Genomic DNA, 13762 nt, shown 5'->3' on the forward strand with positions numbered 1-13762 from the left:
GTTGGTGAAATTCAGCTATCGTATGGATCAGAGCTGACAGCAGATCCTTGTGTGGTCACCAGATTGCTAGAAGCAGAAACTGGAGCAGACACAACTGAAGCCTCCCTAATCTATGTGGCCAAGTTTAGAGTTCCCAGGAAAAAGAGGTAATGGCAAGCCAACAATTTAGTCTTGGCCAGCAGTCCTATTATGAAGACCAGGATATGGTCAATACTGTCTTGATAAACATGGACTTTCCCTAGGCTGGTGAAAAGTCCTGAGATGGGATCAAATTCGACTTCACCAGGTTTCTGATAAGACCAAGATGAATCTCTGTCAACCAAGAGAGCGACAGATTTTTCTGAAGAGAAGTTTCTAAGGACGCTGTGCATCAACTAGCACTAAAATAGTTAAAGACAGAGATCCTTATAGATCTCATGTGGGCTGCTACTACCTCTTGGTCAAGACAAAAGTTATTATTTTTATTGCGGATGGGAAGACTGGGATGTAAAGGAACGCATACTGAAGATCAGTTGAGACCATCCAGTCACAGGGCTTTATGGTGTTCCTGACCATGGTGGTAGTCTCCATTATGAGGAAGAGGAATGCACTGCATGAGAGGGTGCAACTACCTAAGGCTGATCACCTCCCTTCTGTGTAAAGGGGGATGAGTCCAGAAAGACTTTTCCCTTGGCCTCTAAATCTTCCTTAGCTTAGAATGGGATTTGAACTGAGGCTGCTTATGAGACTGTTTTCCCGTAACTCCTTGAATAAATTGTAATAAGTTCCCACAGGGATGTCGGGGTTGGTTCACACTTCCAAGCCAGTTTCAACATCTCCATGGCAGCCTCCCTGTCAAAGGTGAAGCTCCGCCAGGGGATTCATTAACATGTTGAACGAATGACAAAATATCTTCACTAAGGCTTAAAGCAAGCACTGAAGCACCACTTGAGACAATAATTAGTCCCTCAAGAGACTAAAGGAAGCAGCCAAAATGTAATTAACATGTGAAGCGATCATCACACGATTAGAGGCCTCTAGTTCCAAGGCATCCCAAGTTTTTACTGGAAGGTCGGCCCAGGCCCCAGCTATCCCAGTTTGAAACGTGCACAAGTCTAAGGGAAGAAGGCTTAGGAGCTATGCTGAAGAATTAGCTCAAATAGCTGGATTTAGAAGAAAAAAAAGCAGCTGGAGCATAGAACAAGAAACAAACTACACCTACTGCTGCCTGGCTAACTCCTAGCCCCAGGAAAACTTCTGTGTCATCTAAAAGACCATCACTGAGGGCAGCAACTGGAGAAGATCTCAATGAGAGGAGGCCCTAAAAGGTCAATACAGAATGGAGAGATTATTCTCACCATCTGTGGCAGAACTTTTTGAACATGGGGGGGGGGAGTGGTGGGGAAGAAAGAGGTGGTAACTTCATTCATTGTCTCAATGAATGTCCAAAACTTCCTTTCCCTCCAACACCCGATTTGAGAGATGTGAAGTAGCTGTGGACCAATGGAGGTAGATAAACCAGATTCACTGGTTCTTCTGGAACTCACTGACATCTGCGATTATGGAAAAGATATCACTATTTTAAGCTAGCTCTTGAGATGAGTAAGGACTGTCTTTAACAGTTTCTCAGTCCAGAGAGGGATACATTAAAATGGGTTCCTATCTTCCAATAATCACTCACTGAAGGTGACTAACTCTATTAGCTGTCCTCCAAGGCAAAATGATATCTCTGAACACTTCCTTGGAGGTGAGTGGCATTCATCGCTGATTTCTGTTAGGCAAGACCAGATGCAATGAAGCATTCATGTCCATTCATGTCTGCATTGCCCTGAAACCAAGATATAGACATCCATGACGTCATGGGGGTGAAGGACAATTTACTTCCCAGTAGTGGTGATGCATACCATAGGAATTGAACAGGACCACTGGGTAGGTTGGGATGCCAATATCATCCCCATCCATAGTATATCAATTACAACTTGAATCCTTATTCCCATAGGGATCAAACAGAAACATAGAAACAGACTGGAAATCTGCCTGATCCCTTTCTTCAGACTGAAAATCAAAACCTGGTAATCTGTGACCAATGCTCAAAATCCAATGATCAGTAGATCACTGCTGATTTGTGCCTAGATACTTGTGAATGGTGTCCAGTGACTGATGCAAGGAAAACGAACAAAGACCCATCCAGTAAAGACGATCTAACAACTCCATTTCAGATCATCACTCTTCTCTCTGAAAAAAGTGCAATTAGCTCATCTATGCCAGTGGGACATCAACCTTCATAGGGCATTGCTCATCCGTAATTGGGAGGTGTAACGCAGATATTTTCCCTTCCTTGGGAGGGATCAATGAAGGATCCCCCTTATGATTTGAAATGAGTACCAGGGATCCCTGGCCTTTGGAAAATCACAGCAGTCATTCTAGAGCATTACTGCCCCACATGGGGACATATTTCCCCAATATGGACAGAGAGCCAGACACATCATGGGAAAAAGGTGGGTTATTCAGTGAAGTAGATGAAGAAGTAGGATGTTTCTTCCTGCTTCTGTATGTGTGGTGACTTTTCATGAAATCTTACACTTGATCAATCCAGAGACAACTAATCAGGCACAACCTGAGCACAGTAGGCAAAAGGGTGGTGTCCAATGGGACCTTCGTGTATACTCACTTATGCAAACCCACTGACATAGTAATCACTAAAGAAAATAAAACTCATAGAAAAGAAACAAATTCTGGGAATCATAACAGGACAATAGATACTCTGGCACAGAACTATGATGGGGAAGAACTGTTTTACAGAAATGTACAAAAACCCTATAAATTTAACTGAGAAAACATTCAAATAAAGCAAGGACTAAGGGGGATAAATTCCATATCTTGGTTATGACTAAGGCATCAGACTTGGATCATGTTCTTTTTAATTATGGCCATCCAATACTGAGTGGAGGAGGGAATAATTAGCTTGGATTGGAACTAGGCGTTCTGGTAAAGGAAAGCAATTAATGTATTACTGTTATTACAATGAATTATAATATTGTTTCTTGCAAAGTAAATCTTGAATTTCATTGCAAGTAGTGTCATAGATGAAAACAAAATGGCAAAATTATCTATCTATCTATCTATCTATCTATCTATCTATCTATCTATCTATCTATCTATCTGTCTGTCTTTGAAAAGATATTTGGAGAGTTGACAGGGCATCTTAGAAGAAAAGGATACAGAAATGCTACACTAAGTGGGTTATTAACGAAACTAAACTTAAATAGGAGCACTCCTAAAATATAAACCAAGACAACCAACAAATGTGTCCCCTTTCCAGCCCAATGCCCCAAACGTAGAACAGATCATTTGGAAGCATTGGGAAACGGCTGAATCATCCAAATGTGTGAAGGGCATATTCCAAGACATTTCAGTGGTTGTGTACTGTAGACTTAAACATCTGACATACCATCTGGTACATGCCAAGTCAGCTTCAGGCACATACTGCTGCTAAGAGTTGTCTAATTTGAAAACATATGGCAAAATCAAATCATTTATAAGTTCGATGACAGGAGTTATTTTCACTATTACTCAGAATCAGTATATCAGATAGGTAGATTATTTAACACAAACTGAAAACGGGGTAAGGTGGGGGGGGGGTAAAACTAATTTTAACTACGCAATACTTACCTGTTGTGACAGTGCAGCTGGTACTCTCATGGGCTGCAAATACCCTGACTGTATAACAAGACTTTGCCCTACTAATAGGGTGGACCAGATGATTTCAGAACACAATAGATCGAGACAAACGGTAGATACGTTGGCCATGCTCACTGTCCTTCTTTCGTTTAACACACAGCTTAGTTTACTGGGGAATTAATGTTGTACAGGAGGAGGGAATGTGGCAATAGCAACAAGTAAGTATTACATCATTAAAATTAGTTCCCTCTCAACACACACACACACACACACACACACACACACACACACACACACACACATAAAAATACATTTTAATAGCAGTAAATACAAAACCTGTTGCATAGCTAAATATTTCAGTTTGGTGGGAGGTTGATGATCCCACCATTGGTCTGCAGAATATAAGTCTACTGCAAGATGGTATCCACATGGACACTTCTCAGCTACAACTGGACCCAAGGAAAATATGCCTTCAATTTGGTGAGCCAAAGAGCTGGTAAAAGAAGGTAGTATGGCCATCATTGCATCTTCCAGGCTATCTTTTAGTTAGATAGGCCCACGACTTAGTAATGGCTTGAACCTCACGGGCTTCAATTTCATGAATGAAAGGTTCCTCTCAGGAAGGGACTGAAAAGCTCACCTTATACTACGCAACCCACGTTGAATTGATAGAAGCGAAAGACTACCTGAACCCTTAAGGGTGTGGAACAAATATCTCATAGTGTTTATTTTCCATTTCAAAGTTGCCAAAATAAAAGCATAAGTTCTAAATGGGCATAACATTATTATTGGAGTGGAGCAACCGATAGGAGTTGGTGTTTGCTTAAAACCTGGTTGGCAAAGGGAAGAAGTGGACTCGTAGATCCATAGAATTTGCACAGACTGTTTCTACGCATAGGCCAAAAATCTTACTCCATAGTCATGAAGACGCTAATGACAGCAAGAAAAGAGGCTTGATGGTAAGCTTCTCAAAGGAAGGTTCACCTCAAGATTCATTAGTTAGAGACCTATACATGTGACTGAACCAGAACAAGATATCAGTAGATTTACATATTTTTATCAGTAGATTCTGGTCTAAATATGGCTTTTTAGCATCAACAATTTTATTCATTTTAAGTGTTGTTAAAAGAAGAATCCAATGCAAGAGTCGGCATATACTTTGGTTATAGAGTTTCTTCCACCATATACTATCTTGAAAGTAACTTTGAAACATAGTTACTTCCTAACTGCACCCACTTATTCATATTACCAGGAATTGTTGAACTTGTTGTAATATTTAATTTCCTTTCTTTTAATTTGGAGAAAGTGTGCATTTTGGCATTTTGAAATTTTAACATGAATTGACAAAATAAAAAGAGCTGCCTGAAATATTTATCTATAAAAAAACTTGACACGAAAAACAACAATTAAACAAGACAAATTTGTAAAAATATTTTGGGATTAATCATTTCCTTTCAGTGGGGGGGGGGTATTCTTGCTTACTATAGTTTTAAAAAAAAATAATGTATGTAAAAAGAAGAAGAAGAAAAGTATGGCTTGAAAGAAAATTCCAAGTCACCACCTCCAGAAAATTGATGACTAGTTCTTTTTGGAAGTGTTTCTACCAAAATCATTTTTTTCCAAAGTTTTGACCTTTCCATTTCACTTCTGCTAAAGTTTAGAAGTTTCTTTTATTCAGAGATGCACAAACCATCATTGAGCACTTTTGCTCTCTTTGTAACTATCACACCTTGATAAGTATTTGGCTGTAAGCTCTCCAATTACATTAATAATTTAATCAATTTACAGATTTTTTTGCATGTGTCAGTTTTATCAGATAACTTAGCATACATTATTGCAGAGATACTTGCATGGGTGTAATTGCATGGGTGTAAACTGTCCCCACTTGACTGGTTCTGACTGTTTTCTGTAATGTGTGGATAGAGTGCATCAAAATGCTTGGGAGAGAGTTATTATTTTTTAAAATCTTTTAACTTTGAAAAATGGTAGATTACAACATCAAAATGGTATTTAAATTCAATGTCCTTTACAAAATGTATTTTAGTCATACTGCCAGTAAAATCAAATTATGAAAACCACAAGATGTAAGTGAGATTCCAACTACGCATTAGCAAGCACAACTTGGCAGCTTGAAGTAGCTGAAGAGGTCTGCTAATTGATATTCTCATCCCAATGTCCTTGTGAATATAAAATTTGAATGTGTTGGGTTGCCCTGTAGCCCTTGATCATTATTTTTATTCAAAAGGGAGGAGAAGAAATCAGTCACTGTGCTCACAGAAGGACAGTAGGATTGACAAATTTAATATTGCACAAATCTCTAAGGATTCTCTACTTGGCATCATAGACCTTAGATACGGATCATCTCCTGGACTTAAAAAGGAACTAATAATAATAATAATGATAATAATAATAATAATAATAATAATAATAATAAGAAGAAGAAGAAGAAGAAGAAGAAAACGAATGACTTTATTTAAAGAGCGTAACACAAGTAGCTAAGAACTAATCTACCTTGAGGCCCTCATACAAAGGAATTTATTTATTTTAGCTGCATCTCTGAAGCCACTCGATATATTGTTTTGGAAGAAGGAAATAGAGTGGGCATTTCTAATCTCAACTGGAATACTATTCCAGAGCAAAGTTCTGGAAATTGTTTACTGTTTGGATTGACATGGATCGCTGGTTGGGAGTATTGCCAGGTAGCCTATACTAGAATAGTGATTGTTAAATTTTCAGGAGCCCTATTATGGGATATCCTGTACATTAAATTGGCTTTTCTCAAACAGATTTTGTTTTTTAACTTAATAGCTGAATTTTCTTTGCTTTCTGGATTGATATTCGCCCAACGGTTCTTTTTTGAAGATTTGCCAGCTTTTCTGTATTTATCATTTGAATTACCCCAGACTGTATTACAGTAGTCTAAAAAGAGTTGTATGTACCTATAGTCTGACAATACAAACCCGTTTGTTTGTACTGCCCCAGCCGATTTAAATTATGGAAACCTTTAATGTGATAAAAAGTGCAAGGAACTTCGTCAATTCATTCGTTGATTTATTGTTTCTAGCCTGACTGTGAGTAGAGTGGCCCTAACACCATCATCTTTTGCGCATTTCATGCTTAACGGAAGTTTTCAGTGTAACAGATGGACATGCTCAGATCCATTTCCAGTTTCTTGACAAGTCCATTTTCAGCAAAGGGGCGTATCCCGACTACAGATGTACATGCATAAGTCGTTTGCTTCCGATATTTACAATATCGAATCAAGCAAAGGAAAATAATGACAACTGCAATTTTGCTTTTCATGTGGATTTAACAAGTCGATTAATTTCTATGTTCAAATATGCAAAGGGATATAATTCCAAACTCTCAAAGTTATGTAATGTACACAATTATTCATCAGTTGCTGAACAGGATGAACTAAGTAATTATGTTTTCTGATGGAAAAAAACTAGCCTATAGTGTATGCAATATGGCGCCTTGTTAGTATGGAAAGTCCGTTAAGCATGAAATGATGCAGGGGATTCCAGCATTAGTGTCATTCTGGTCACAGTCAGGTTAGAAATTAAAAATCAATGATTCAATTGACTTAGTTCTGTGCACTTTTTATCACATTAAACGTTCTCATTTTTGAAATCGGTAAGGGGTACAAACAAACGGGCATGTAAAGTCACACTATAGTTTAAAAACTGGTCCTGGCAGATATATTGTTCAAGATGAGGCAAGTGAAAAGATGGAGAATATGCAGGCTGTTTTGCAGAGAAAAGTGCCTGTGCTGCAACAGGACATCCATACCTAAAGACCTAGGATGGTCCACAGTGGGGCCACAGGGGTGTTATCAAAATGAACTGAGATGTGGAATTCCTTACTTGTGAAGTACAAGAGGGATGATCCTGATGGAGAGAAAGGCATGATAACACCATAAGGATGAAAGCATCCATTGCCCAACTCCTCTGCATGGGTGCTAGGGAAACCAGAAAAGGGAGCTTATTGTTTAGCTTTCAAACAAGTGTGTCCCCAAGCTTGGAACAGGGAATCTGATAAGATTGGTGTAGAGACCATTTGTGAGAACTATCAAGTCCATGGCAGAAAGTGAAATGGATGAGTCAACAACTTGGTCGTTGCTCTCAGCGCCTCTAACAGGGACAGGATCTTGACTACTCAGACGTGAGGGACACAGTCCAATACTGTTTGCTTGGAAATTTATCACCACATAGACAAAGTCTTTAGATTGAATAAGCTCCAATTTCCCTAGGTTTGGTAGGAGATCGAGACTGGTTATTATGGACCAATAACAAAACAGATCTAAGGGTTTCTATCTAGCTACTGTGGATCAATGAATCATCAAAAAAGAATTAAGATACCTAGTGACATTTGGGCTGTACAACCTCTCTAATGCACTCTTCTAATGAAGGAGTGCACCTCTTCCTTTAATTGCACCAGATACAACTTGTGGAAAAGCATGGTAGACCCAATTAGACAATGTGATCCCAAACCTGAAACTGGTAACCACCTCTATAATATAAAGGACCCAGTCATGGAATGTTATGCCAGATAAAGACTCTGAAATGGGGTCTAGCTAGTGGAACATGCTGGAACCAAAGATAACCACTCAGCAGGAAAGGAAGCAGGCCCCTATTGCTACCCACCCTTGTCCTTATGACAGAGGGAAAGACATGCAAACTTCCCTATCTGGGCCTTTGTGGTGCTTCCTCCTAGGGTTCAACAGATAAAGTGGAGTTTTCAAATGGGATGGGGTTGTTGCTGTGATACAGCCAACATGGCTTTAAAGATCTCACTGATAAACCCTTTTGGCGATTTCAATTTTGGGCGAATTTGAAAGACAAGGACCATATGTGAAGGACCAGGAAATAAAAAGGGGATGAACTCACCAAAGATATCTTCTGCTTCCAGGGCAGCAGCCTCAGAAGTGTTTAAACTGAGACGCATGCCCAAATTCCCATGGAAATATACACCCGAGTTGTTTCGGCATCCAAAGTGGGAGAAACAAGAAATTAACCATATAGCTTTATACAGATACCAAGGGTCTCAATGTTGGGGGGGGGGGGGGGGCAGACAGCAAACCCGAAGGCAGGACAAGCCTTTTCTGTATCAAACTGATGTGAAATGACAAGGACAGAAAATACATAATTCAATTTTTTTCCTGAAACGCAAGACGATGTAACCCAATATCCATTAATTGTGTGGGAGGTAAGAGTGATCTTAGTCTTAACCCCTAACATGGAGTTAATGTCTTTCTCTCTCCCTTTGACATGAGGTCGTGAGGAAATCGAGGTCCACGGCTTACAGCATGAACCTTTATACCATGTGGCCAAGATCCTAAAGACTATGGCTGTATGCCAGGAAGGAGTAAGTAATTTTCCTGCAGTGGAAGGACTCACATTCCATAGGAATTTTGAGGAATTATCTGGAAAAAAGGGTGGATACCTTGATCTGAAACCCCTCCCTAGTCTTCTATCCGTACAATGATTCCTAATCCCCGACGAGATGAAACCAGTCTGGAGAGAAGGTCTAGATCTGTCTTTATCCGCAATCAAACATGCTCAACTGACTGGTAACCAATATCCAGGATCCCAGTGACTATTACATTCATGTTAGATGGTTCCTAGTGCCCAGTGACTGGTGAAAGACCAGTCAGGCAACTCAGATCAGCAGAAAAGCCTTGCCCAGATCTGATATACTTAGATCTGAGCTCTCCCCTTACCAGGTTGTTCGATCCCATCACCAAAAATGGGCCATGGGGACTTGAAGAGAGCTGTTGTCTACCATAAAGGATGGGGGAGGTGTCAGCAAATCATTTCTAACCTACACCGAGCTGTGCATGAATAGTGGGTACTGAAAAGGGAGTGGTGGTGAGACTCACTCTCTGCCATTCTGGATGAAGGAGGGTCCCACTATTTACTGTGGGAAAAATGACTCGCTCTTCATCTTAATAGAAAAGATAGGGTGAAGCTTATCCATCACAGGTGGGTGTGATGTGTTCTCTGCCCTCGTAGAATGGGGTAGGTGCTGTTCCTCCCTAATGGGAAGGCGCAACTGTTTACAGTCTCCCTTGAGAAGGAGTTCACCAAACCAGAGTCTTAATTAATTTAAGCAGCATGTTATTGCTGTGATAAAAACAAGAATGAAGGACAGCATGCATTGGAAACATTTTCATTGGGTGTCACAGGGGTGATCTAGTGTTCTAGAATTTCCTGCATCCTTACGCTAATGGAGGATGAATTCTCACTATACTGTTATGGTGTGTGTGTGACTTGGATTTTTAATGTAGCTTTAAAAAAATTCAGTCATATTGCTATAATGTCTACAGTGTGGCAGTTTACAGTGATGTCTAGTACTGGGTCATCATGCCACAGACATGTAGCATGATGTCCCACCCGGTCACATTATCCTGACACCAGGCTGACCAGTTAAAGACTAACCTCTTAATGCTGAGCGAAAAGCAAGGTAGCTGTTAGTATCATTTTTGTAAGTCTTCGGTATGACTTGGCCTGGTACAGAACCCACGACCTCCTGCATCCGAGGTGGACGCTCTAACCACTAGGCCACTGGAACAGTTATACTGTCATGGCATTTTCCACAGGAAAAATACTAGCTATGAAATAGCAACAGGTTTTGTATTATTGAATTAAAAAGAATACTGATTTCGTATTGAACATATAGTCTAAACCTTTACTTTTTATAAAAAAATGACTAAGTTTTGTATTAAAAAGCAATCTGTTCCAGACAAGAACCCTGAAAATGTTAAGCTCTGCTAGAATTGCTGTGCTTTAGGTTTTTGAAGCAAGAGCTTTCCAGCGTTTGCAGTGTGTAATGCATAATGAGATTTTATCTGCCAAAACATGCCAAGTAAAAAATAATGTGATGCATTTCCATTTACAGCCTTCTATATTAAACAGCTTTTCTGTGAGCAGTTCTTTTGTCAATTATAAGCTAAACTTAATTTTCAGAAGTTGAATTAAAAGCCATACCTAAAAGTATATCTGCTGCTCTTTTTTGTCATTTTAAAATCCTGTCATTGTCTTTACTGCTCTGCAGCACTATATACACCATAGAAACTCATGCGTTATGATTCAGATCAACTAAAACTTGATGAAAATTCTAATGACTTAGGGACTTACAAATGGATGGACCTGATACTAGGAACATCACCATTCAAAGTCCTGCTTTAGAATTTGCATATTTATTCAATTTACATTGGTACCATGTAAAGGAGACAGTAATTTTTGCTGACAATGATTTTTCAAGGTTGTCACTCTAGCATTTTTATTCACCAAAGCATTTTCAAATTTGCTTTCCAGTATTTTGCTTTTTCACATTAAAACATACATGAATGCATTTGGGATAAATGTATCCAACATGAATGAACCTTAATGACAACACAGATAATATGATAATCAAAGTCAAGTCCTTTCTTCATCAAATTATTTAAGGTCAAAGCGTCTAAAATCCTGATACAAACTCCAGTTTCTGAACAGTTAACCTTTGGCCTTTCAAAGAAAAAAAGAACTGGTCTAAACAAAATTATGTTTTGTTCCACTGTATTTTTTAACACAAGTAGAAAGTCTACATCATTTCGTCTTTGTAACATTTGTTTCAGTGATTTTCATTTTCTCTAATGCTTAAGTGCAAAATAGATTTTTTAAAATAAATTTGGCCATTTTGCCTATGCATGTGCAGATGTGCAGAAAGGGCAAACTTAGGTTTTTTTTTTTTTTTTTTTTTTTTTTTTTGAACCAATAATTTTTATGTCCTAGCCCCCTTTTACTCAAAACCTCAAACATATCCTACTTTTTGCAAAGTTTCATCTGTCTGTTTGCAGTTCAGACTGGTCTGCTTTAGATCTAAAGCACAGAAGTCTAAAATCCAGATGTAAACTCCAGTTTTGAATCCAATAATTTTTGGCCTAAAACAAAACAGGTTTCAAAAAGTATAATTTCTCTGCTGGATTTTTTAACACGAGCGTACGGTCTACATTGTAGAACAACATATTTTTCTTTCTGTAATAATACTTTCTTTCATTTATCATAAATGATATCAATAATACAGCATTAATTATCTTACAGAGTTCCATCAATCTTCAAAATCGTGCAGCTTCTATTAACGGGTCCATCAAAAACAAAGACCTTGATGTTTTTGTTACCAATGAGGCAGTTTGTACCACTGACGGTTAACATTGTTCCCCCTGCCATAGGGCCTGTGGTAGGTGAGACATCTGTGATGTTTGGATCCTAAATAAAAATAAGACATGTATCCATCAGACGAAAACAGAAGTCATCTGCACACTGGTGTTAAGAAGCATTTGAAAATGAAACATTAAAAATCAAAGCAAGAAAAACTGATATTGCCACAGTGACAATAAAAGTGGCATTGCTACTGTGGTTATACCACCTCTGGAACTACTTTCTTCTCTCATTTAGTGAATATACATATTCTTAAACAAGATGATTTTCCATACTTCATTTTTCTTCTCTCTCTTCAAGCCATGAACAAATAAATGTGCATAACATTTAAATTTATGGGTATATTATAAAACAATCAAGTAACAAAAAGCTTCCACATAAATCATCTATTATACAAACCATCGCTGACACCAGGGGCTACTTAATTTTTTTCTTGAAGCCGAGGGCCACATCAGAAAACTGAAAAGCAATGACTATATAGCTGCTCAAGCTCTGGCGGGCCATTTAAAATCAGCCCAAGGGCCGCGGGTTGGACAGCACTGTTCTGTTGTATGAAAAGTGGTAAGTAACTTTCTTATTGGTTAATTTGCTGCTTGTCTGTATAAACAACATAGCACGAACAGCATATTAACGGTTGTCATTCCATTGGAGCTGATGAAGGGTGCTGGTCATGGGATTGCAGTAAGAAAAGTGCCTGATGATTCGTTTGCTTAAAAGAAAATGTGACTTGACCATTGTCCCATATGATACGGTAAATAGATTTATAATGTGGTTAATGTAACAGTTTATTTTTATATGCAGTCTGCATATTGCTCTGAACTGTATATTGATGTAGTTTTAGCACCTTTAATAGGTTATCAAACTGCATATTCTTTTCTGAGTCTATCATTCTGTCCATACGCTTGTATGTCTGCTCTCTACGTTTGCTCTACATACTTATTGCTGTGTTTATGTTTATTTGGTCCAATATCTCTCTAGATGGATAATTAATAAATATATGTGGTCGTAAGTCATTCGTATTTAATGTACTGTAAACAGAATCAATGTATACATTCAGAACAATAAGGCACTGATGATGGTATTATTTATAGTTGTAGTAAATGTATTTTTTATTGCATTTGCAGAGTGTAACAAAGCAGGAGAAATGTATTTATCTCAATTTACCTACCTCGTGCACAATAAAACCAAATTTCTTATAATACATACTGGACTTGCATTGTCTACTATGTGAGTAGAAGGCAAGTGATGTAACATTTTTGCCCAATGTGGGACAAATAATGCTGAAGCCGATGTTGTATATATGTGTATGATGGAAGGAGGACTGGTTCAAGTGGATTAAACAAGAATAGACAGAGATTCAATTCCTTTAGTATCATGCTGACAATGAATGTGTACTCCAGCCATATATTTCATAAAAACATATAAGAATACACATGGAACTCCGGCTTTGTTTATTCTCTGCTTCATTCTTGAGATTCAGGAAATGTTTGTGTGAGCATTTTCATTAATACTCTGTGGATGATCTGAACCTTGTGATTGACAGTGATAGTATTCCTGTGCTTATATAGACCGATATTTATGTGTTGTGACTAATTAGGACACTAAATAATTTGTTTGAGCATTTAACCTAGACCAAATTGTTCTTTGAAGTAGGTAAGAATGGTTATCATCAGTACAAGTTGAATTAATTTATATTTATTACATAAACCTATATGAATATTTGAACTTGTTATATATTTTTGTGTGCATTTATACCTTAAGTCCATCGTATAGGAACCAATCGTAACAGATGCTCATATTAATGGAATTTTCTTCCTGATCTTTAATTCTGTTGCCATTAATATTTTTTTCTCCTTTGTACAATTTTAGGATATATGTTTGTAAATTTATTTTAGATCTAA

The 13762-nt window shown here is 38.2% G+C and overlaps 2 protein-coding genes across 2 annotated transcripts in view; both read right to left on the bottom strand.

Moving 5' to 3' along the window:
- The window catches only part of LOC149788886 (plexin-B-like), a 446804-nt gene that overhangs the window by 231278 nt on the left and 201764 nt on the right, over nt 1-13762 (bottom strand). The gene's annotated exons all lie outside the window — the stretch shown is intronic.
- LOC149788888 (hepatocyte growth factor receptor-like) overlaps nt 1-13762 on the bottom strand; it is a 219804-nt gene that overhangs the window by 70183 nt on the left and 135859 nt on the right. The window contains exon 16 of the mRNA XM_089973562.1: nt 11743-11909. Coding sequence (XP_089829688.1) covers nt 11743-11909 — 167 coding nt within the window. The remainder of the gene's footprint in view (nt 1-11742; nt 11910-13762) is intronic.

Source organism: Sinohyriopsis cumingii, chromosome 11, assembly GCF_028554795.1.
Source record: "Sinohyriopsis cumingii isolate HCF-2022 chromosome 11, ASM2855479v2, whole genome shotgun sequence".
In the NCBI taxonomy this organism is placed as follows: Eukaryota; Metazoa; Mollusca; class Bivalvia; order Unionida; family Unionidae; genus Sinohyriopsis; species Sinohyriopsis cumingii.